This window comes from Pongo abelii, chromosome 18, assembly GCF_028885655.2.
Source record: "Pongo abelii isolate AG06213 chromosome 18, NHGRI_mPonAbe1-v2.0_pri, whole genome shotgun sequence".
NCBI classification, from domain to species: domain Eukaryota; kingdom Metazoa; phylum Chordata; class Mammalia; order Primates; family Hominidae; genus Pongo; species Pongo abelii.
In genome coordinates this window covers 56726701-56751460 of record NC_072003.2, presented here as the reverse complement: position 1 = coordinate 56751460, position 24760 = coordinate 56726701, and the positions used below count along the sequence as shown (strand labels likewise).

General features: G+C 54.2%; 2 protein-coding genes across 12 annotated transcripts; one reads left to right on the top strand and one right to left on the bottom strand.

The window, feature by feature from the left end:
- The first annotated feature begins 513 nt into the window (after positions 1-513).
- On the top strand, positions 514-15067 carry DOK4 (docking protein 4). 11 transcript variants are annotated; one of them, XM_024233044.3, is made up of 9 exons: positions 514-747; positions 7368-7614; positions 11096-11203; positions 11416-11530; positions 11807-11926; positions 12047-12236; positions 12985-13123; positions 13287-13410; positions 13528-15067. In XM_024233044.3, the coding sequence occupies exons 2-9, from the start codon at positions 7549-7551 to the stop codon at positions 13644-13646; spliced, it is 981 nt and encodes a 326-aa protein (XP_024088812.1). In that variant the 5' UTR covers positions 514-747; positions 7368-7548; the 3' UTR covers positions 13647-15067.
- Positions 15016-24421, bottom strand: POLR2C (RNA polymerase II subunit C). Its single transcript, XM_002826465.4, has 9 exons — positions 24193-24421; positions 23928-23977; positions 21013-21081; positions 20807-20859; positions 17728-17856; positions 17260-17311; positions 16892-17060; positions 16667-16741; positions 15016-16043 (listed from the first exon to the last, which is right to left on the bottom strand). The coding sequence occupies exons 1-9, from the start codon at positions 24276-24278 to the stop codon at positions 15899-15901; spliced, it is 828 nt and encodes a 275-aa protein (XP_002826511.1). The 5' UTR covers positions 24279-24421; the 3' UTR covers positions 15016-15898.
- Positions 24422-24760: the final 339 nt, after the last annotated feature.

Genomic DNA, 24760 nt, shown 5'->3' with positions numbered 1-24760 from the left:
CGCCGCACAGGCCCGAAGGGCATAGGTGAGGGGGTTGGGGGCTAGGTGGGGGGAGCAATGAAGGGGAATGAAGTTTGGGCTTGAGGGCAAAGTCTCAGGGGGACCTAGAATGGGAGAACTGGATGTTTTGAGGGTGGAGAGGAGACCAGGGAAGACAGAGGTGCTGGTGCGGCTACTTGAGGAGGGGTAGCAGAGGAGGTCACTGTGGGGCTGGGAGAGCTGGGCTGTGAGGGCCCAGAGAGTCATGATGGGGTTAGGGGAGCAATGGGTGTGTATGTGATTCCTGAAGAAGTGAAGGAATTGAGATGTGGGTGCTGGGAGCTGATGTGGAGTTCAGCTTTCAGGGGCTGAGAGGCGATGTGGGCTTTGGGGCCCAGGGAGGGGCGGTGGGAATGAGCCGGGGGTACCGGGGGCGACCTGAAGCGGGTGCCGGGGTGCCAGGGCGCCAGGGCAGAATCGCGTGTCCCGCGGATCGAAGGAATACGGCGGGGGCCGGCCGCCAGGGCGGGGCAGGGGGCGGGGCGCAGCGGCGAGACCAGGCGGAGTAGGGAGCGGAGCGGAGTCCCAGCCGCAGCCCCAGCCGGATCCCAATCTGGAGCCCAGCGGCCGCGCCTCCCTCGTCGTCCCCGCCTGGAGCCCGGCGCCGCCGCCGCCCTGCCGCCCCCGCCAGCCGCGCCGTGACGCGGGCATGAGCCTGCTCGGCGGCGCCGCTGAGCAGGCGCTCCTGGCCCGGGCCTCGGCGCCCAGGTAAATTGGGGGGCGTGAGGCAGGGAGGGGGACATAGGCCGCCCAGAGCCTGCGAGAGTCTCGGCGACTCCCACCCCTGAGGACCCTCAGTCACTTCCCGAACCTGAGGACGCTCCGTCCCATGGGACCTTCCTACTCTCGGGTGGGGGGCTTAGAGACCCGCCCCCCAAAAGCCAGTGCCTGGGCCCTGAAACTCCCTGCGCTCTCTCCACCCGCAGCTTTCCTCTCCGGGGGAGCCCAGGTCGCGAGCTGACCTCACCCGCACCCACACAAACCTCATCCGAGCAACCCATGCCCTGGGCTCCCGGGCCTGCCAGCCGGAAGGGGCATAACCCAGCCCCTGGCAGCTCCCAACCTTCTCTCTGCCTTCCTGCTCCTCCCCGGGGCCTCCTGTTCTCTCAACTCCTCCAAATTCCAAGAGATGATTTTCTGTACCCCAGCTGGCCCCCACTGCCGACCCCCTCCTGCCTATGGGGTTTCTCCCCACAGCCCAAACTCATGGCCGGCTGCCTCCTGTCCTTGAACCTTTCTCCATTGGCCCCCAAGGTCCTGTCCACCTTCTCCCCCATGGCCCGCAAGGCCCTAGATCCAGTTACATGCTTTCTATTACTGAAAAGGGGCATGAGCCGAGGCTGGGCACCTGGGTGATGTGGCAGAGCAGGGGCTCTGTGCAGCCTGCCTGCCCCAAGCCATGGGGACACGTCAGTTGCTGGGGCGCTTCCGCTTGGATGGAGGGTGTGGGTTGGAGGGGTCTGATGGCCAGGGCAGCGAGGGGCCTGGCAGTATCTCTAGGAGACTCCACTTGGGCAGTGTGGGGTGGGCTTGCTTAGGGCAGGTTCTTTCCTGGACCCTTTCAGAGGGATGTGGCGCTGGTACAGGCTCTTCCTGCCCCCGCCCCCAACTCTGATCCCAGGAGCTGTGCCTCCTCTCCCCAGTTGCTTGCCTTGCTGTGCTGGTACTGGTTACTCCCAGCACTTCCCTCCTAGGCAGGGCAGCAGGGCTGGGCATGACCTCACCCCACAACCCTGGCCAAGGTGGGGCCGCCCAGCTAGGCCTGGCCTCCGTGTCAGCAGCACGCTCTTCCCTGAGGCAGTGCTGAACCAAACTGTGGGTCTTGGGCGCAGCTGGTTCTCCAGTAACAACAGCCTGCTGGCCATGCCAGTCAGCGCTGAGACCCAGGAGCTGGGAGCCCACTGTGGCTCACGCACCTCTGGAAGCTGAGCCAGGTCCAGCCAGATGGAGGCTGGTGGTGGTGGAAGAAAGGATGGGGAGGAGGACAAGTCCTGGAGAGAATTACGCGTTCAGCCCCCAAATATTGAGCATCTCCTCCCCACCGGGCACCATTCTGGGAGCTGGGATAGAGCTGTTAACTAGACAGACGAGGCCAAGCCACCAGGGAGCTGACATTCCAGATGTCTTTCTGTGGCCAGAAACAAATGGACAGATGTAAGAACAAGAAAATCCCATGGTGGTGTGCGATGAAGACAGCCGCACCTGATGTTGTGAGAGAGGCTGACTAGCGGGGGTCCTTTGGTGAGAGTAGTCAGGGAAGGCCTCCTGGAAGAGGTGCATGAAGCAGTGGAATGAACCCTGAGCATGTGAGGGAACAATGTTGTAGGTGGGAAACAGCTAGTGCAGTGGTCCCTCGAGGGAGGGGGTTTGACATGTTGAGGGGTGGGCAGGGGACCCAGGAGAACCAGAGTGGTACAGGGCCACAGCGTTACTCTCCCGGCTTAAGGGTCTGGGGGACCATGGCTATTCACATGTCCCCTCCTCCTGCCGTCCCTGTCTGCCTAGGTGGGTATTTGGTCTGTCTTTGCCATCCACCTTGATGGGACTCACCATGTTTCGGCTGGTGGCCCCTATGGGGATCTGTTGGGAGCACTCCCAGCCGGCCTCTGATAACAATCTAGGGGTGGGTGGGGTGGGGGCAGAGCAGCAGGTGATGGGAAATGGCCCTGGTGCTGGAGAGAATCCCACAGATCCGATCTTCGTCGTCAGGTGGAGACAGCCAGAGGACACTGAGATGGTGTCCAGGTAGGGCTGTTCCTGCAGCCCTGATAAGATCCGATCTGTCAGGGGTGGGGAGGCCCAGCCAGGCAGCCGCCCGCTCAGTCATTGGTTGCCAGCCTCAGCGAGTAGCGTTTGTTCTGGAGCCAAAGCCTCCAGGCAGAATCCAGGTGCCAGTGCTCAGCATGGCTGCCCCGTGGGACAGGTGGGCAGTGAGGGGCCTGGGAGTCTCCCTGCTCCCCGCCACCCCAGGACACCTGCCCTTCCTGGGGAGAGGAGCATTTTGGAGCTGGCTCTCCCTTCACGGAAGCCTGTGGTGGACTGGCACCAGGCAGGTACTGTCCCTGGGTAAGCAGCAGTGTTGGTACCAGGCTGGGAGGCGGGATGCGGGGGACCCTTGCTCCCCTCCTCCCTCACTGGAACCCTGAGAGGGGCTGCTGGACACCCTGCTTAGGTGGGAGCTTGGAGCTCACAGTGTTGGGGAAGGACCCAAGACCTCAGGTCCTCTCAAAGTAGCAAGCATTCTTCCTGCTGCAGGCCTGTGAGGCAGGTGGTGGCTCAGGAGTGATGGGGACAAGGGCCTGAGGGACAAACAGGGCAGGGGCTACTTCAACCCAATTCCTGGCCTGCCTAGCCTCAGCTGCCCTCCACTTTTTATATTTTTTTAATTGATTTTTTTGAAATTTTTTAGAAACAGAGTCTCACTGTATCACCCAGGCTGGAGTGCAATGGCTTGATCATAGCTCACTGCTACCTGGAATTCCTGAGCTCAAGTGATCCTCCCACCTCAGCCTCCCCAGTAGCTGTGACTACAGGCACATGCCACATGCCCAGCTTATTTTTTCATTTTTTGTAGAGACGGGGTCTCTCTGTATTGCCAGGGCTTTGGCCTCCCAAAGTGTTGGGATTACAGGTGTGAGCCACTGTGCCCGGCCTGCCTTCCACTTCTTGCTGTCCTATTGGACCTTCACAGGCTCAGCTTGGGGGCCGCCTTGCTTGCTTAACACAGTGCATTCCTTCTGGAGGATGGTGGGTTGGTTCTGGGGCCCCTCACCACTTGACCCCACTGCCTGTCAAATTTGTGGATCCACCTATTGGCCCTGACCTTTCCCTCCTCCCCTTCCCAACCCCTCTTTGCCACACCATTTTGGGTCCTAGGTTAGGTCTTGCTCTTGCAAACATCATTAGGGACTAAGTGTGGCCAGGGGTCCCTGTGACTCAGGGCCGGAGTGAGCTGGCAGGACTTTGGCACCCAGCCTTCCCTGTGAAGGTCACTCTTCCCGCTGGGGACCTGGGGTATGGGACAGGGTGGGGCCTAAGGACAGACGCAGCAGGAGCACTCCTGAGAGCTTGGGGCCACAGTCCCTGGTGGGGCAACACTGGGAAGGAGCAGGCTGGCTTCTGGTGGTTTCACCACCCTGTCTGGGCAGCAACTCTTGAAGAAAACTATATATATATATACACACACACAGCCCTTGGAGTTTTCAAGGCAGAAGCTCTGGCCAGGCGCAGTTGCTCACACCTGTAATCTCAGCACTTAGGGAGGCCAAGTCTTGTGGATCACTTGACCCCAGGAGTTCAAGACCAGCCTGGGCAACATGGTGAAAACCCATCTCTAGGGGCCGGGCGCAGTGGCTCACGCCTGTAATCCCAGCACTTTGGGAGGCCGAAGCGGGTGGATCACAAGGTCAGGAGATCGAGACCATCCTGGCTAACACGGTGAAATCCCATCTCTACTAAAAATATAAAACAATTAGCTGGGTATGGTGGCCGGCGCCTGTAGTCCCAGCTACTCGGGAGACTGAGGGAGGAGAATGGTGTGAACCCGGGAGGCGGAGCTTGCAGTGAGCCGAGATCTGGCCACTGCACTCCAGCCTGGGCAACAGAGCGAGACTCCATCTCAAAAAAACAAAACACACACACACACACAAACAAAAAAACAAACAAAAACCCCATCTCTACAAACAAGTTTTTAAAAATTAGCTGGGCATGGTGGTATGTACCTGCGGTCCCAGCTATTCAGGAGGCTGAGGTGGGTGGATCACTTGAGCCTGGGTGGTTGAGGCTGCAATAAGCCGTGATGGCACCCCTGCACTCCAGCCTGGGTGACAGAGCAGGACCCTGTCTCAAAAGAAGAAAAATAAGGCCGGGCACGGTGGCTCACGCCTGTAATCCCAGCACTTTGGGAGGCCGAGGCGGGCGGATCATGAGGTCAGGAGATCGAGACCATCCTGGCTAACACCGTGAAACCCCGTCTCTACTAACAATACAGAAAATTAGCCGGGCGTGGTGGTGGGAGCCTGTAGTCCCAGCTACTCAGGAAGCTGAGGCAAGAGAATGGCGTGAACCCAGGAGGCGGAGGTTGCAGTGAGCCGAGATCACACCACTGCACTGCACTCCAGCCTGGGCGACACAGGGAGACTCCGTCTCAAAAAAAAAAAAAAAAAAAGAAAAGAAAAAGAAAAAGGGTAGAAGCTCTGTGTCCCAAGTGGGCAAGCAGGTGCCTCATGGATTCATTTCCTCATTTAAAGTAGGTAGATTTATTCTCATTTTTTTCCAATGGGGAAATTGAGGCGCAGGGTCTTAAGCAGCTTGCCCAGGACCACACAGCCAGCTGGATTCACACTCCGGGCTGTGCTATGTCTGGGCTATGTTGGATGAACTTGGGGGTCCAGTGGCTTCCTGTAGGCGTGTTCTGACTGGGGGCTTCCACACTGTGGACCCACAGCCATTGGTCAGCCTGCTAATCATCTTGGAGGGGAACTCCTGAGCTGGTCCTTGCTCTCGGGAGAAGGCAGCCCCAGAGGCAGGCGGTGAAGACAGAGCTGAGAAAATTGACCCATCTCTGGCTGCCAGAGCCCAGGTGTGGCAGAGCTGTTGGGGATCAATTGCCAGTGAGGGGACCCCAGACCAGACCTTATAGGAGGAAAGTAGACCGCCTAACTGTGGGAGGGTCTTGGACCCCAGGGAGCTGGGATAGAGGCAGTGAATGGGCAGGAGTGGAATTGAGGGGCTATCAGGGTGCAAGTGGGATAGGGGCGCATTACCCTCTCTGCCCCTCCCTTGTTTGCGTGTGCCCACTGGGGTAGTCCCATCTGTTCCTTGTTAGGCACTCAACAGACAGGCCTCCAGGACATTAATTAATGCCAAGCTGCTGGCACAACCAGCAGCATGCCTGTCCCAGGGCCCCATTCTGGCAGCACAGATACCCAGCTGACCCCAGAAATGCTGCTCCGTTCCCACCCGGTGATCCTGAAGACACAGGGGCCACATTGCTGGCATAACCCTGCCCCCGAGGCTGGATGGCAGGGAAGGCTTAGGTGGTGGCAGGCAGCCAGAGATGGCAGCAGGATGTTCCCCCCACAGACTGGTCTCCATCACCACCCTGGACCTTCTCCTTCATCCCTGGCTGTGCCCCAGGCCTGCTGTGTGACCTTAGTCCTGTAGCTTACCCTCTCTGGGCAACTTTTCTTTCTCCACCTATAAAATGAAGGGGTTAGACTGGGTCATCACTGGGTCTCCCTCTGAGTCTGAGTCTTTATTGTCTGTAGATCTGCCTGATTTGGGGTGGCTCTGCTGGTACCCCCATTTCCTGCTCCATATTTACCTCCCCTTGGTGTCCCACATGGTCTCCTGCATGTCTTGTTGCCCCAGGCCCTAGCTGGTTCTCCTATAATTAACTCCTGCCCATGCTCAGGATACGGAGGCCCTGCTTGGCTTGGCCAGACCCAGTGGCCTGTTGGGGCCCGGGCCCCACCCTCACAGACTGGCCAGCATTCCCAACCCCAGGGCCAGGGCAAGGCGTCTGCTCCCACAGTGGCTTCCTCCAGCAGGCCCAGCACATTCCTCAGGCTTATCTGGGGGCCCGCCCCACTGGACTCTGCCCTCCCACCCAGGAAGCAGCACCCAGAGCTGCGTGCGGAACAGGCCCTGCGTGAGCTCTGGGAACAGGCCCTGCATGAGCTCAAGGTAGTGATTCTTAGCCTGGGGCTGGAGAGAAACAGGTAGAGGACCAGGTGGGGCAGGAGGGCAGAGGGGTCTGTGGGGGCTGCTGAGCTGAACAGGCAAATTGTCTTTAACATTGCAGAGCATAGGGTTCACTCAGACACCCAGGGGTCATCTCCTGGGACCCTCCTCCTCCATCTCTGGGAAGCGCTTCCCTGCTACCCCTGGGAGCTCTTGTACCCAGGAAGGGGCTTTTGCTCTTGGCAAGTTGCCCTAAATTTGCACCAGAGTTATCACAGTTGATGGGGCCACGATCCCAAAATGCTGAGGGACAGCAGCTCCCTGCCACTTCCCTTCCTGAGTCCCCACCTCCACAGTAGGAGCCGGAGCCAGTCCTCCCAGGAAGGGGTTAACTGCCAGCCCCAGCCGTGAGGGAGGGGACTGGGCTGGACCATTTTCCTCACTGCTGCCTCCACCTCGGTTTTCCTGAATGGTTCTGTCGTCCTGGGGTGGGGAGGGAAGGGAAGGAAGAAGGGCGGGAGGAAGGAGGGAGGGAGGAGGGAGGGAGGAGGAGTGTGGGAAGAGGAAGGAAAAAAGAGAGCGAGACAGCGAGAGGAAGAGAAAGATGTCACTGTCTCTAATCTCCCTGTCATTTTTATTTCCAGCAGGCGCGGGGCGAAGGAGCTGCTAGAACAATGCTGAGGCGGGTGAGGTGAGGAGCAGCCCCTCGCGGCAGCCCCGACAGAGTGTCTGGAACAGGTGATTGGAGGAGCCGGAGACCCAGGCACCTGGGCATCCTTCCCCTCGCCTCTGCCAGGCCCCGCGCCCCTAAAAGGTGGGAAAACCATGGCGACCAATTTCAGTGACATCGTCAAGCAAGGCTACGTGAAGATGAAGAGCAGGAAGCTCGGGGTGAGTGACCCTGAGCTGCGGAGGGGCCCTGCCAAGGGATGGGGGCCCGAGGACTCGGTCCCAGGCTTGGAGGCATGGCGTGTGGGGCACGCGGCTGCCCTCCGGCTGCCGGGCATCGTGCATCTGTGGTCTCGGGCTCCTCGCCAGCGTGCTGCCTGGCATGTGCCTGGGCTGGGTTCTGCCTGCTGCAGCCCCCGCCCCAGAGAGCTGGCTGGCATCCCAACAGCTGGGCCAGCGGTGGTGGTGGTGGCAGCAATGGTGGCCACCAATGGGCAGGCGGCTCCCCTGCTATTGTTGAAGTTGTCACCACAGCAGCAGCAGGAGCGGCTGGCAAGGCCGGGCTGTGTCTGAGCTGAGAAGCAGTGTCTCACTTCCCCTGGCTTCCTCTCCCTTCCATTTGCCCCCCACCCCCGGCCTCCCCTCACCTCTCCTGGCCTCTTTTCTTTTAGGTCATCCTCTCCCCTTGCTTCTGACTGCTTTCCGTGAGCAGATATTTAGTAAATTTTTGGTTGTCGAGTTTAATGTTAAAGAAGTGTTTGGAAAGGGGAGTGGTTGGCTGGGGGAGATGGGGTGGTGTGAGGCACTGAAGCTGATATTTATGTGGTTTCCAAATGAGAACTTTGGGCAGAATGGTCCAGTGCTCTGGGACAGGCTGCTTCCCTCCAAGTTGTTGGCGGGTGACTCTGTGCTTGCTTGGTGCTTGGCCCTGAACTGGGGGCTTGGAGGGGCTACAGAGAAGAGGTCTTACTGGGCATGCATCCTGTCCTACCCCCTGTAGACCCCCAACTGGTGAAGACCCCCCGAAGACAGGAGCAGAGGGGATCAACTTCATGATCTCGGCAAGGCTGTCTGAGAGCTGCCTCTATTCCTCTGGCAGGCCCCCCTGCCAAAGACAGGTCTGGCAGTTGCCCCTTCCCCTGTAGGAAGGACAGCCCTGCTGACTGAGGTCACCCAAGTCTTGTGTTTGACCCAGGACTCCTGTCCCTCTCTCCTTTCTCTCTCCCATTGCCTTGAAGGGGGCGGGTCGGCTCAGGCTGCTCAAGGATCCCTGGCTCAGCCTGAGTGGGGTGCGGGGCATGCGGAATGGGAGAGGGATCTGCCACCCGGCTTCCCTACCTGGGTACCAGACAGAGCAGGGCTGGCCTTGGAGAAGGTGGTTCTGGCCCCACTTCCCCTCCTGTGCCTCCCTGCCCTGGGGCTCAACCTAGTTGAGACTGGGCCCTGGCAGCCATCGGCTACTTTGCTCTTCCTCTGAAAGGGGGATCAGCCCACTGACTTGGAACACAGAACAAAGAGAGAAGCTGAGGCTGAGGTAGGGAGGCCAAGGAAGCAGAGGCTTCGCTTCTAACGTCACCCCTCATTCCTATGGCCCCAGACTTAGCAGGTCCCCAGGGGCCAGCTGGGCTGAGGCCTTGCCCAGGGCAGAGCGTGCCAGGAAGGCACCAGCCACGAGGGCAGCCACTTGGGCTCAGTATCAAACCTGTTCCAGAGGGAGACTGAGCGGCTGACAGGTGGGCACAGTCCGGATGGGGAGGTGGGGTGTAGCCAGGCCCAATCCATGCAGGGAATTCTCTTCCCTCAAGCCAGGAGCCTCACTTTCCCTGGTGTGAGAGGCTGCGGTCCCTCCCCAGCAGCCATTCTCATCTCAGCCCACAGAGGTGAGTGGGGGAGGGGCTGAAAGAGATCAGGAGCCGGCTCTCCTACCTGCCAGGGCCTTTCTCCCGTGGCAGAGCTGTGGCAGAGTGTTTCTCAAGCACTGATCAAAGCCCTGTGCCAAGTGGGAAGGAGGGCTCTTGAGCGCGTGGCTCCCTGGGGCTGTGAATGTGTATCCTGTAACCAGGCAACCGACATGCTCAGGCCCCCAGGCCTTCTGCCTCTGATGCTGCGGGCTGCATGGAGCCCACCCTGGCAGGGTGTATCTGGGTCGGCAGCATCCATCCATTCATCCATCTGTTTATTCACGGTTCCTTCATGTGGTCATTCACTTGTTTAGCATGGCTGTTAATGAGGCTACCAGGATATGAGTGAGGATTCGGTGGATAAAATTCAGTGTCTGTCTTAAAGGAGCGCTGCAGCTGAGAGCTGAGGGCTGCTGTGGTTTAGGTGGGTAGAACAGGGGCCAAGCCAGGGTCAGGGGTGCAGGAGCAGATATGCCTCCTAGGGTCCCAGATAGGAGCCAGAAATGGCCTGGCTCTGAGTGGTATCTTGAAATGGGAGCTGCCTAGGGCCACTGCACTCTGGGACCCTGCCTGCCAAGGACCTAGTGTATGCATGGCACAGTAGGGCTGAGGAGGGGGTGGGGCCCAGAGGTCCCCTGGCCTCCTCTGCTGTGCTCTCAGCCACCACTCAGTCTCCCTACTGTTTCCAGTAAGAGGTACACCAGAGATGCCTGGGGAACAGGCTCTGTCCGGCTTTTGGAGTGCCCGCTGGAAGGAGTAGGTAAACCCCAGCCACAGACTTTGGGCAGAAAAAAGCCTAGGCAGGAGGGAGGGGTCATGCAAGGGCAGCTCTGGCTGGTGGCTGGGGCCAACCCCCTCTCCACCCCCCATGAATGATAGGCCGGTCTGTCCCTTCAATCCCAGAGTGGTCTCTCCCCTCCCCTCCCCACTCCCTTGGGGGAGTCCCTGAAGCTACAGAGAATGTAGGTGGTTTAAGGTACAGGGGCCTCAGCAGTGGCCAGGACCAGGAGGGAAGGCACCATGCGGTGGGAGGAGCCTCAGATTCCTAGCTCCGCCCCTTTACCTCAAACAGCTTTTGGTTCCCAGCTGGAACAGGGCCCCTTACACTTCAGGGCTGGTAAGAGAATGAAAAGAGAGGGTGAGTGAAAGCCCCAGGAGACAAGAGTGGGGGTTACCTACGTAAAGACCCTCACCTGACTCAGAGAACTAGGGGCACGGGGATGTACAGGTGGGCAGGGGGCAAGGGTCTAATCCCTATCCCCAGGAGACCCCTCTGTTGTGGCTGGCACTGCCCGAGCCCTGGCCAGATCTGCAGTGGGCTGTGAGGGTCTGCCCTGGATCTAGACAGCCTGCTGCAAATACCAGCATCACCATTCCTTAGTGTTTTGATGCCTCCCTTTCCCCATCTATAAAATGGGGATGATAACAGAACTGATCTCACGAGTGGCCCTGAGACTGTGCACAGTGCTAATAACAGGTGTGAGCAGGAAGCACTCAGGAACGTTGGCTACTCATACTAAACTCAGCGGTGCACACAGTACATGGTAGGTCAGGAGAGCACCTTTTGTGGAACAGCGTTTTGGAGCCAGCCAAGAAGTCAATGACTTTTCAATTTGGGGAGGAGGCTTCTCTCCCAGGGAGGTGACACTGCTGGTGACTCCCACCCCCGGTGTCCCCAGGCTGGGGCTCCAGGGAAGGCTGTGTGGCACCGCCCCCTGTGGCAGGCAGGGGTGGCTGCAGGGCCGTGCTGGTGGGGTGGGAGTGGTCCAGGGAGGCCTGAGCCCTGTCATCTCGCTCCACAGATCTACCGGAGGTGCTGGCTGGTGTTCCGGAAATCCTCCAGCAAGGGGCCCCAGCGGCTGGAGAAGTATCCAGATGAGAAGTCAGTGTGCCTCCGGGGCTGCCCCAAGGTTAGGAGGCCTGGGCCCTAGCTCCCCCAAGTGGCAGGGCTGTGGGGGATGGAGAGAGAGAGGGAGAGAGAGGGAGAGAGGGGAGAAAGGGGGAGAGAGGGAAAGAGGGGAGAAGGGGGGAGAGAGGGAGAGAGAGAGAGGGAGGGTGGGGAGAGAGAGAGAGAGAGAGAGATGCACTGGCCCAGCTAAGTCCCTTGTGGATGCTGTCCCAGGTGACCGAGATCAGCAACGTCAAGTGTGTCACGCGGCTCCCCAAGGAGACCAAGCGGCAGGCGGTGGCCATCATATTCACTGACGACTCGGCACGTACCTTCACCTGCGACTCAGGTGAGGCGCCTCCATCTGCCTCCCCTGGGGTGGTTGTGGTCAGAGATCCAGCTAGGAGCGGGCAGAGCAGGGCTAACCCTGGGTGGAGATGGTGGTGTGGTGTGTGTGGGGTTGGGGGTGCTTTCAGGGAGCAGGCCCTCAGGGTTGAAGCAGGACAGGCAGGCAGAACCCACTGTCCTTACCCTCCCTGCTGTGCATGGTGGCATAAGTCAGGCTGGGCAGATGGGGTGGGCTACCGGGCTCTGGAGCCGCATGATGAAGTAGCATTTTCTTCAGAGCTGGAGGCAGAGGAGTGGTACAAGACACTATCTGTGGAGTGTCTGGGGTCCCGCCTCAACGACATCAGTCTGGGAGAACCTGACCTCCTGGCCCCAGGGGTGCAGTGTGAACAGACAGGTGAGGCCGGGCCCTGGCCCTGGGGGTGGGGAGGGGGAGGAGGAAGAGGAGAGGAAGGGAGGGAGGAAGTCCCCATCTGGGGCAACTCTGGGCCCACCTGTCCACCCTCCCCCACTCCAGATCGTTTCAATGTCTTCCTGCTGCCCTGCCCCAACCTGGACGTGTATGGCGAGTGCAAGCTGCAGATCACCCACGAGAACATCTACCTCTGGGACATCCACAACCCCCGTGTGAAGCTCGTCTCGTGGCCCCTCTGCTCACTGCGACGCTATGGCCGGGATGCCACACGCTTTACCTTCGAGGCTGGCCGGTAGGACCCTCTCGCCTCCCAGCCCTGTCCCACCATGGTGTGATGGTGGCTGCCACTCACTCTGTGTTGGGCACTGTGCTAGGAGTTTGGTTTACTTATTGGCTTAGCAATCCCAAGGGGGAATGTAATGTTGCCATTTTACAGACGAAGAAATGAGATGGAGGCTCAGAGGAGTAACTTGCCCACAGCATGCAGGTCAAGTGAAGCTATTTACCAAAAGTCATATACGACTTTGGCTTAAGTCAAATGCGGGTTCAGGCACTTACTACTTCTGTGACTGTGGATCTGAGTCTGGGTTTTGGGGATAATAAAGTACCTAACCTCCTAGAATTATAGTGAAGACTGGGTATCCCCTCGCTTGAACTCTGGAGTCAGTCTGCCTAGACTGAAATTCCATATAATCCTCTGCAGAACCTTAGTTGAGTTACTTAGCTTCTGTATGCCTGAGTTTCCTCATCTATAAAATGGTTTGGGAAAATGCATTACGATGAGGAAACCATTAATGGTACAAAGACCAGAGGGAGGTGGTAGAGAAAACTGAATGGGTTAATTCTTATAATGCATTTCAAGCACCAGCTGGTATAGAATATGCTCAGCACATTTGCACCGTGTGGTCGGACCCCCAGACCACAGCCCTGCCTGTCCTCCCGGCCTGGAATGCAGCCACAGCTTGCAGTTGCAGGAGAGCCTAACTAATCACATGCATGTCTGTGGTGGGTCCCCACCATCTTGCCCTCTGTGTGCCCAGGATGTGTGATGCTGGGGAAGGACTCTATACCTTCCAGACACAAGAGGGGGAGCAGATTTACCAGCGCGTCCACAGTGCCACCCTGGCCATCGCAGAGCAGCACAAGCGGGTCCTGCTGGAAATGGAGAAGAACGTGAGGGTGAGGCAGTGGGCATCAGTCCAGGGTATGGGGGCAGGGGGTGGCAGGTGGGCAGGCAGGGCCAAGTGCCTGGGGTACACAGTGGAGGCAGGTAGGGTCTTGGGGTGACTGCTCAGGGATACTGTAAGCCACTAATGGAGTGACCCCTTCCTTTGCCCCACAGCTGCTGAACAAAGGCACAGAACATTACTCGTATCCCTGCACACCCACGACCATGCTACCGCGCAGTGCCTACTGGCACCACATCACGGGTTCCCAGAACATCGCCGAAGCCTCCAGCTATGCTGGTGAGTCGCTTCCATGCCCCACACCCACCTGCCAGGAGGCTCTGTGGAGGATGAGGCCTATTGGGCAGGGGTCTTTTGACCTAGCTCTGAGTTCTGAGCCTGCTTCTGTGCCCACAGGTGAGGGGTACGGGGCAGCCCAGGCCAGCTCGGAAACAGACCTCCTCAACAGATTCATCCTGCTAAAGCCAAAGCCCAGCCAGGGGGACAGCAGCGAGGCCAAGACCCCATCCCAGTGACCACAGTGCTGGCGAGCACCGATGACTGCTGGGGGCTGCCTGCTGCGGGGCTGGCTGCAGTGTACTGTGGACAGCCTCAGGGGGCTGTCGGCCAAAAGCCTGGAGAAAGGGAGCAAGCTGCCCCCTCCTTGCCCCCAAGGATGAGGCTGGACTGAGGCAAAGGGCTGGCCACACCACCTGAGCATGTGTGAGGGGTTGGAGCTACCGTGGGACTATATACTGTTAATGATTTTAATATATATGGCTTATGACATACTCTGTATCAATGAGATCCCCTCACCCTCATCCCATCCTTCCCCACCAATACACACACATTTTTTAATCCCATGACCAGGCCACGGTCAAGGCTGTTTTTGAGTATGAGGGCAGTCGTGTCCATCCTCCATGGCACAGCCCTCCTGCTGCCAGGACTTGCTGGAACTACCAGGGCCAGAGGAGGGGGATAATCAGAGCTTGAGGCTGGCACTCTGACTGCTGGCTTTTCCCAAACAGCCCAAGGGCCGGAACAGCAGGTGGCTTCTCAGTTCCTCTGGGCCTGGAGTGACACAGGAAGGATCTGCGCTTCCACTGTGCTGCTTGCCAGCCTTGCAGTTGGAGTTTTAAGCAGAGGTGACATCTGGTTGACGCCTCAGGTGAAAATCTGGTTTTAAAATGTAACTTCTGCACAGGCTCCTTCCTGCTTTGTAGGCTGGGAAGATGCCCTCGGGGTACGGGTGCTGATTACCTCAGCCATGTGGAGGAAGGCTGGAGCTTGTTCCTGCCCCAGGGCCAGGCCAGGAGGGAAGGCCGCAGCAGGACTACCGTGGGGAGCACCCCTGCTGCCTGCCTCTCACTGACCAGGGGTGGACAAGGCCCAAGCAGAGGGAGCCCCTTGGCCCTGTTTGGCCACCCTCTGGCCAGCCAAAAGCACTCTGAAGCCAAGACCTTCCCATTTCCTCCTCCCCACATGGTGCTGAGGCTCCCTGCTGTAACGCAATTACAGCAATTGATTTTCTAGTGCTGGTATTTGCTGACTACCATGCAGAAGGGCTATCTTTCTATTCACGTCAAACCTTTGGTTGTGTGGGGTTTTTTGTTGTTTTTTGGGTTTTGTTTTTTAATACTTTAGGGTCCTGATTTGTGGGAACAGACTTTCTTGTAAATAACCACTATTTGAGTTGTGGCAGGAGGATGATAAAGCACGCGGCCCCTCCCAAAGGAGCCCTTGAGCTAGGGAGGTGGGGCAGTCAGCCTCGCTCTCAACGTGACCCGGGGGGAATGACCACCCAGAGGGATGAGCTAGCCTGTAGAGGGGAACTGGGGTCCAAAGGTCTTTGGGGAGGGAGGCAGAGCTGGCTGGCTCAGCTAAGTGGCACGATGACGCATGAAGGAGATTATGTTGTGCTCTTTATTGCCAAAAATAAACACTTTTAAAAAGACAACTTCTGTTAATCAATAAATATCCTTTCCTTTCTGTACTGGATCTCTGGTTTTCTCCAGGCTGCCTAATTAACTGCTTTGTGCATGTTCCTATCTGGAGACAGTGCTGAGGGGTTAGGGCCAGAGCCTTCATTAAGGAGAAATGAAATACTCCTCCTGTGTATGTGGGAGGGGCCCTTGCTCCTGCGGCTGCTTCCACCCCCACCCCCACCACCACCAAACTAAATGATCAGGCCATTGGAGGTGAAGGGGTTCATAACTGCTGGACACAGAATGAAATATCATGTTTATTTGGTGGGGAGGGGACAGCCAGGGTCTAATGCTATTCCAAAAGTTTACTTCTCAAATTAGGGACACCTGGGAATTTGAAGTGCTAGCAGGCCAGCCCTGGGGCAAGGACTGGAAGGGTTTATAGGCCCCTTGAATAAAGGCTATGGCACTTGATCCTAACACCAGACATCTAAGGTACAACTGAAAATGACTCATTTTGGACAGAAAGCGTTTGGAGTAAAGAGCTGGACTAACCAGGAGAGAAGTCTAGTTGGTTCCCTACAGGTGCGCTGGAAACAGTCCAGCAGGGACCTTCTGGGATCTGGGGAGCACTGCTGCCAATTATTAACAGCAGTCAGGGCCAGTAAAGACCTATCCTGCCTAAACACCACTGCATCCCTGGTAATCTGTCTATGACCCGCTTCTAGCTGGTACTGATGTCCTGCCAAGAAGCTCAACCAACAGTAGACTAGATTCTCAGAAACTAGAAGAGTCTGAAGAGAGACCCTCATATCCAGCTGCTGGCCTGAATCTCCGTTTTTGCTGAAGCAGGGAAGCTGCAGTTAATTTATGGTTAGCACATCACTCTGGATCTCGTGGCTTAATTGAGTTTGTAAATCACTCAGTTTCTTCTTCAATCCAGAGAGGGCTGACAGGACAATGGTTTCAGGACGCAGAGAGCCACAGGACTCCACGTTGTAATAAAACCTAGGAGGCAAGAGTCCAGTGAGCGCACTGCGAAGCAGGCTGGCCGACCCGAGCTCTGGCCATGGACAACCCTTCCTCCTTCTGGGTCTTGGCTCTGTTCCCACATGGAACTTGACCTTGGGCCAGGGCTAACTTCCTTTCATCTAAAACCTCTTACACAGGGTAGTTTCAACACACTTTGCACAATCTCAAGGAGGCTACAACTACCTCATAAAGTACCTGTGAAAATCCTAAAGTTCTGTATGTATGCATGCCCCCTGAGGAGAGAGTGGAAAACCAAGTGAGCAGTGACCAGTGACAGACCTTTCACAGTCACCCTGTGGAACTTGGGTCCAAATCTCTGCCCCTAGTGTTGACCTGAAGAATCTCTTCTTTGGGGGCTGAAAATCAGAATAGGAACCACCTGGATAACTGGAGGGTCCTCTTTGTCATAGTGACCAAAAGGGGGCTGACGACCTGCCCCTGGGATGTGCATATACCACAGGTCTAGTTTAGCAGTCAGCAGCCCCTCCTCAGCTTATGAGAACTGCAAGGTGGGGGAGAGGGACTGCCTAACTCACGGCCTGAACCAAAACCATCCCTTCCTACACACTTCACCTTCCCATGTCCGACCAGGCTCTTACCTTTCTGGCTTGCCGTTGGGGTCATAGGGAGCCTGCGACTCATCCTCATCCAGCTCTGAGTACTCGCTCTTTGGCCTGAGGTCAAACACAGGTCAGCACAAGGTTGCCACTGCTCCTTTTGGGGCACCCAAGTTCCTAGAGAGCCTGCCACATCTCAGTCAACAACACCCATTTCTATGCCACACCCACCCCAAATGCCTGCCATCACTCCTAAGGGGAACATACCATTCCTCGGGCTTGGGGTACACTGTGTGCCTCAGGGCATTGTCTGGATCGTATTCAAAAGCCACCCCTGCAGTAGGGTTCCACTTGGCATGCTCCTTGCCAAAGCCCTTTTTGGCATAGGCTCGAAGTCTCAGCTCCTGGCCCTTTCTCAACTTGACGATGAGGATGTCTGCAGGGAGAGGCACAAGTCAGTCAAGGGCCAGGAGAGACATGGTTCTCCAAATTCTGACTTGGAGTGCCAATGCAAGACCACACACATCTGGAAAAATGGTCTAAAGCCAATCTTCGAGGAGACCAGGCAGCACGAGAGGCTGTGTCTGGTCCCTCCTTCCCGCTGGCCCACACGGTGACAGGTCAGGAAGACTTACCATCCTGCTCCACGTAGTCATTGGGGTCATTATCTCGGTTCCGGGACGTCACCTGTAGGGAGTCCACCAGGCATTCATTAGCTGCTCACCTCCCCAGTCACCTCCTCTGGCATCCATATCCCAGCACCTCTAGACTGCAATCTGTCAACCAGGGAACGAACACCTGACGAGGTGGTGGCACAGATGCCCCCAGGACTCCAACCCCCACTTCAGGGTGTGGTGATAGCCTCAGGCAAAACAATTCCATGGCCTTTAAAAGAGTCCCTGGGTGACAGAGGGTGCGCAGCACCAATGATGCTAACGATGCCCAAGAAGAATCCAGAATTAGCACTTCTAGGGATCAGATTAAGGCAGAGGGTAACAGGGAAAGCCAACATTTTCTAAGGATCAACCCCAGTCTGGGTCACTTGGAGCCAGCAAGAGAAGAGAAAAGATCCCAGGGAAAAGAGGATGCTCTCCCGCACTGACCGGAATGACCCGGGGGCTGTTGGAGATGAGGTCTCGAGATGTGACATGTCGCGTCTGGTCTTCATTGCACCGCACGTCGAGGGTGAACTCCACCGAGCACTCGGGGCAGAACTCCTCACATGTGCAGTCCTAAGACAGGAATGGAAGCAGGAATGAGTTAACAGGGAGATGGCAACTCCTGCCTTGGCTCCTTGTCTTGGCTTCCTGCATCTAATGCCCAGTTCCTTAAGTTTCTTCACTTGTAAAAAGGGGTTCATCAGTATCCAGGTTCTTGTGGACTGTGACAATCTGGTATACCATTCTCATGGACTGCCCAAGTTTAGAGACAACTTATACATACACTGGCACCCACATTTCCTTCCCACTCCCACCAGCTGCCAGGCCACCTCTGGGGACACACTGCTAACATCTCCCTCTGGCCCTTGAACTACTCTTCCTCAGAGAACCAAGGCTATGAGGCAGAGGAGGATGCTTTCACACTCTATAGTTCAGCTTCCCAAGAACTAAGAGGACCAGCTTGGGAATGTAACCATCATTTAAAATAAAACCACCAAGGAACAGGAGAAAGTGCCTTTCAAGTTCTAGACTACTCACCTTTTCTAAAAAATCCTTTCTATTATGGAAAATTTCATACATATACACAAATAGAGAAGCATGTAAGAAACTGCCATCCCATAACCATCAACCACCTTCCATAATTATTAACATTTTGCCATTCTTAAAACAACTGACTCATTCCCATGTTAGGGACTATTAATTGCAGTTTCACTTCAGGCAAGAAAACAGTTACTAGGATGCAATCAAGCAAGCTGTTCTCTCCCTCACACCAGTGAGGAAAACCCAACACTCTTTTGATGTTTGCATGATGAGGAAGAAGCAGCAGCTAGAGGTCCCACTGGGTCGTCTGCAGTCACACACAGGTGAGGTAGGAAGGCAACCCAGACCCTTGAGACAGAACCACTTTTAGAAATATGAAATGGGGCTGGGCACAGTGGCTCATGCCTGTAATCCCAGCACTTCGGGAGGCTGAGGTGGGAGGATCGCTTGAGCCCAAGAGTTCGAGACCAGCCTGGGCAATATGGCAAGACCCTGTCTCTACAAAAAGTACAAGAAAACTGTATTTTTTGGGTGTGGTGCTGCACAGCACCTGTAGTCCCAGCCACTTGGGAGGCTGAAGCAGGAGAATCATTTGAGCCCAGAGGCTGAGGTCGCAGTGAGCCAAGATCATGCCACTGCACTCCAGCCTGGGTGACAGAGCGAGACCTGTCTGAAAAAATAGAAAAATAAAGAAATATGAAATGGGAGAATCAAAATGTAATGGAAGATAAAAATATGAAAAGGTATTTAACCTAAAAAAAATGTACTGAAAGGAGAGGAGTGTTTGAGATGAAAAGAGACTAAAGTGCTATGAGGACCAAATGAATCTTCACTGGATCAAGACTGACCCACAAACAAACAGAAAAACAATAAAGGATATTTGGGGAAAAACTAGGAAAATCTGAATATTGATATTTCAGATTAATGCTAACTTTCTTAGGCACAATAAAAGTGTGGTTATGTAGGAAACTATTCTTATTACGAAATGCATGCTGAAGTACTTGGAAGTGTTAGGATGTCTGCAGCTTTCACACAGTTCAGCAAAAATAACAACATGATATGAAAAATAAAGCAAATGTAAAATATTAATTGGTAACTATAGGTGAAAAGTAAAAGGGTATTATTTTAGTTTTTCAACTTTTCTACAGATTTTCAGAAAAAGCCAGAGAGAGAGAGACCATGCCATCTTTGTGCAATAAATACTAGAAAAAATTTTAATGACAGGAACTGCTCATGCGTATCTTTATGTAAGATATTGCCAAATTGCTCTTAATTGGTTGTACAACTGTCCCCACCAATATCTATGTTTCATTTATTAAAAAACAAAAATCTGGAGATCTGAAACAAATAGGGCAAAATGTTAAAATGTGACAATGTAGTATTAGGTGGAAGCATGAGTATTTATTACACTAGCTCCATGCTTTTCTGTGCTTGAATATTTCTTTTTTTTCTTTTTTCTTTTTTTTTTTTTTTTTTTGAGACGGAGTCTCGCTTTGTCGCCCAGACTGGAGTGCAGTGGCGCAATCTCAGCTCACTGCAAGCTCCACCTCCCGGGTTCATGCCATTCTCCTGCCTCAGCCTCCCAAGTAGCTGGGACTACTTGGGAACGGGACCATGCTCGGCTAATATTTTGAATTTTTAGTAGAGACAGGGTTTCACCGTGTTAGCCAGGATGGTCTTGATCTCCTGACCTCGTGATAAACCCGCCTCGGCCTCCCACAGTGCTGGTATTACAGGCGTGAGCCACCGCACCCAGCTGAATATTTCTTTTTTAAAAATACACACATATTTAAAAGATATATCAAATTAGCCATCACAAAAATGACATGGCCCTTGAGAATATTAGAAAATGGACTGATTCTGGATCACCCAAAGCCATTAAGAGGGAGTAGCCTTAAGCTGCTGTGTAATGCAGCCTAGTGAAAGGATGAAGGTAACCTACTCCTATCCCACTCTCTCCAAACTCTGAAGGCCTGTTAGCATGCCATCAGGGAGCAAACATGACCAGGAGGAAGGGGGTGAGACACTAAGAGTGTGGCCATGTTTAAGCAGCATCACCTGCGAAGGAGGGGACGGCATGAATCTGCAGACACCAGGACTAGTCCCCCAGCAGCTGCTCTTGTGAGACAGCTCCCATTCCCTCTGCTCCTTGCCTACCCCAACCTTCTGTTGACTCTTGTAGCATCCTAAGGCCCCTGCTACTGGGAAGAGATGCTTTGGAAAGAAGAACCTCCACTCTAAGTATAAATGGGCATTGTGGTGGAGCTGCCTAACAACACTCCCTGATGTTCTAGGTGCTAATCAATCTGAAGCCCCATCAGAACCAAGGACCAAGGCCTGTCCAGGCTCTAGACAACATCTCCACATTGTTGTTCCAGAACTACAATACTATTCAAGCTGGATGCCAAATGTCAGGAAAAATCCCTTTGAGAACCAAAGCCTCCCCACCAAACTTCACATTCCACCCAATCACACAACATACCCGAGAGTACTGCAGCTTGTCCACAATGTCATCACTAATGAGGGGAATTAATCCTGTAAAAAACAGAAAAGCACTTTAAAGAAAACCAAACAGCCAAGCCAAAATGAGAACCCAGAAGCCTTCTGGGGGTGAGGCTGGAAGGAGGCTCCCTCCTGACACTAGGCACAATACCCTCCCTTTAACCTTCTAATAAAAGGAGTACTCACCAAGCCTGTGAGCGATGAATTCATCATGAAGGACTGAGGAATTGGCATCAATCTGAACCCAGTCAATGGCTAAAAAATGAAAGAAGCAGACGTGGAGTTTAGCCATCAAATTTACCTACAGACTTAATGCAGTGGTTCTCAAGATTTAGGAATCACCTGACACTAAACTGCAGATCGCTGGGCTGATTCCACAGCATTAGAGTGGGGCGCAGGAACTTGCATTTTAATAAGACCCACACACACCACACCTCACCTCCCTGCCCAGGTGAATTTAATGCAGGGGGCTCCCTGCTTCACAGAAAACACTGACTTATAGAATATCATAGGAGTGGAAACATGTTTATTTGAGCTGAGTATTTCCATGAGAAGCACTTAAATCTGCTACCTGTGCCACCACTAAATCCAAGAACATGAACTATTTGAGCACTTCAAAGTCAGGGAAAACCTCACAGAAGTAACACAGACTTATGGGCCATACCTCATTTTAGGATATAATGACTGGACTGCCCAACTTAGCACTTTTTAAACACTCAGCCAACAAATGTTTACTGAATTCTTTTAATGCGCAAAGTATACTAAATATAGAACCCAATCCCTAGCAGCAATGAGCTGGCAGGAGGGTAAAGACTGTATTATCGATCACACATGCTTGACTTAAACACACATTTATTCATTCATAAACATTTGCATGGAACCAACTAAATCCAGGAATCAAATGGCACTGGAGCCTAACTGCCGAATGAGGGACACAGACACTAGGAACAGCGGTCGGAAGAGGACCTCCACCTGCTCTGTCCTGCTATGCTTCCCATTGCTTCCCCAGCCCAAGCCAACTGAGAGAACCCTGACCCAAGCTTTTCTGCCTCTTTAATCCCCCGGCCCTTCCCTCCAGCACACCCTTCCCCTCCTTGCTGTACAGGTTAAGATCCTCTGTGCCTCCTGAAAACTAAGCCTTGCCTGCCCTCTATGCTACAGGTGTGACACTCCCTCCCTTTCAACTCTTCTCTCACAAAACTCTGTTCAGACTTCCTTGAAGACACTTGTCATAGTGTGCCTTGTGTCATATTTGTGTATGTTATGACTATACCTCAAGCTTCAGAAATTCCTTCACGCAGGTCCTGGGATGTCTTTGTATTCCTAGCATGGGTGCTCAATATTATTTGTAGAACTGAATGTGTCGGGAAAGAGGCATTTAGACTCAGAATGGCAGGGCTGCATCACTAAGTACAACTCCCTCACCTGACTCCTGATGAAACTGAGGTCCAGAGGCATGAAGTGCTTAGGCAGGGGGAGGTCCAGCACTCCAAACTGAATTGAAGTGACTGTGGGGGGGTGGTGGGGTGGTGGTAGTGGATAAATTACCATGTTCTCTCGCCTGATCATTTGGCCTGCTTATCTCCTTAAAAGTCTAAATATTTGATAACACAGCTATGACTTATATTTATTTTGCCTAACCCAAACTCTCTGAGCTGACTCTCAGAAATGCTTGAAGTATTTCATACAAGTATAATCAATGCATTAAGCACCTGGAGCAGAGTGGCTGGAACCAGAACAGAAATTGATCTTCCCTCCTCTAACAGCCAACTGCACCATAGCTATGCTTCTCCTGAACTACTGACCAAAGTCTACCTTGCTTTAGGGTTGTCTGTGGATTCGTCTCTCCCCTGCAACCTCACTGTGGACTCCATGAGGGCAAAAACCCTGTTCTCTACAGCTTTGCATTCCCAGAGCTTACCACCATGCCTGCCACTTACATGTTCCATAAATGCTGTTGAAGGAATAGATTAATAAAAAAGCCAACTACCAGCACTGAGCACTCACTAAACACAAAGCACTTATATGGATTACCTCACTTAATCCTTAACATTACCCTGATAAGGATCATTAGTGGCCGAATGTTACAGAAGAGGAAACTGCAGCACACAGAAGTTTAATAACTTGCCCAAGTTTCACAAAAATAGTAAGTGATGCAGCCATAAGAATGAACGAAATCATGTCCTCTGCAGCAACATGGATGTGGCTGGAAGCCACTATCCTCTTTTTTATTTTCTTTTGTTTGAGAAGGAGTCTCACTCTATTGCCCAGGCTAGAGTGCAGAGGCATGATCTCGGCTCACTGCAACCTCCACCTTCTGGGTTCAATCAATTCTGCCTCAGGCTCCCCAGTAGCTGGGATTACAGGTGGGAGCCACCACACCCGGCTAATTTTTGTATTTTTAGTAGAGGCGGGGTTTCCCCATGTTGGCCAGGCTGGTCTCAAACTCCTGGCCTCAGGTGTTCCTCAGTCTTGGCCTCCCAAAGTGCTGGGATTACAGGCCTGAGCCCGGCCTGGAAGCCATTATCCTAAGAGAATTAACACAGAAACAGAAAACCAAACACCGCATGGGAGCTAAAACTGGGTACGCATGGGCATAAAGATGACAATAAACACACTGGTGACTACTAGAGCTGGGAGGGAGGCAGTGGGGCTAGGGGTGAAAAACTACCTATTGGGTACTATGCTCACTACCTGGGTGAAAGGATCATTTATACCCCAAACCTCAGCATCACGCACTATACCCAGGCAACAAACCTGCACCAATGTACCCCGACTCCAAAACAAAAGTTGAAAACATTTAAAAAACTTTTGTAACAATAGTAGTGAAAACAGTATTTGAACCCAAGTCTGCACACTGCTAAACCCATGCTTCTCAGCAATGCACACACAGGACAAGGATGGACCTAAGTGGCCCGTGGGCGCCAGGGAGTCGGCCACTGAGCCAAGGGCACAGGGTATGGTCAAGTCTCCAGCAATGCACTTTTCTCAGCACTACCACCCTCAGCCCGAACCAAGGACTGGAAGGAGCCCCAAGGAGTGTGGGTGGAGAGCGGGGCAGGAACCCGTGGGCCCGGGAACGAGGAAAGAGAATCGCTTACCTATTATGGGCACCTCAGCGATGAAGACCCTCCGAATCGAATTGGCCACCCTGAAAGATGAAAAGCCAAGGGGCGTGCGCTGCAGCCTCGACAGGCTGGGCCCGCGCCGCAGGCTCCCAAAGCTAAAGCCCTGGTGCAGGGGGGCAGCTCTGGAAGGACATCGCCCCCACCCCACCCCACTACACCCCCGCCCCCTGCCCCCGGGGCCCCGGCTTGGGCCTCCCGGCGCCCCAGAGCCGCCAGCCTCTTTCCTCGGCAGCCTTACGCCAGGTCGGTGTTCTCGATGATGAACTTGACATTCTCGTCAGTGAGCTCCGTGATCCGCACGGTAGGCTGGTTGGCGTACGGCATCGCTCCCAGCGCCCACCAGCCTCCGCGTCAGCTCCGCGATGACTGCGCGGCGCCACCGCCAACACCGGAAGTCAGTCAGCGAGGCCTCCGCGGCTTCCGCAGACGACGCACAGCGCCACCTGCTGCTCGGAGGCCAGAACCGCCGAGCGTCTTCTACCGCTTCCTGCTTTAAAATGTACCAGATTCAGCTATCTCGGAGGGTAGTTTGGCAAAACACGCATACGTCCTTGACTCAACAGTAACACTTCTAAGAATTCATACTGCAGAAACACTTGCAGTTGTAAACAAAGATACGAGTGCAGGGACGTTCGTGGTAGTACTGTTTGTACTGTACATTGATAAGAGACCTGGTGAAGTATACACACATGGAATACTATGAAGCCCTTAAAAAGAACTTGTACATCTATAGAAAAACAAAAGTATATTTTAATATGAATGTATATTTTAGCAAAGTATACCTGAATTATAAGTAAATACCCTTT

Excerpts from the sequence above, each read along its gene's own strand:
- DOK4 (XM_024233041.3), top strand. The coding sequence starts at position 7,549 with ATGGCGACCAATTTCAGTGACATCGTCAAGCAAGGCTACGTGAAGATG. Across the intron at positions 11,531-11,806 it reads TACCTTCACCTGCGACTCAG|AGCTGGAGGCAGAGGAGTGG; the intron begins GTGAGGCGCCTC and ends CATTTTCTTCAG. Across the intron at positions 12,237-12,984 it reads TTTACCTTCGAGGCTGGCCG|GATGTGTGATGCTGGGGAAG; the intron begins GTAGGACCCTCT and ends CTGTGTGCCCAG.
- POLR2C (XM_002826465.4), bottom strand. The coding sequence starts at position 24,278 with ATGCCGTACGCCAACCAGCCTACCGTGCGGATCACGGAGCTCACTGAC. Across the intron at positions 21,082-23,927 it reads CGCTGAGGTGCCCATAATAG|CCATTGACTGGGTTCAGATT; the intron begins GTAAGCGATTCT and ends TTCATTTTTTAG. Across the intron at positions 17,061-17,259 it reads TGACTACGTGGAGCAGGATG|ACATCCTCATCGTCAAGTTG; the intron begins GTAAGTCTTCCT and ends CTCTCCCTGCAG.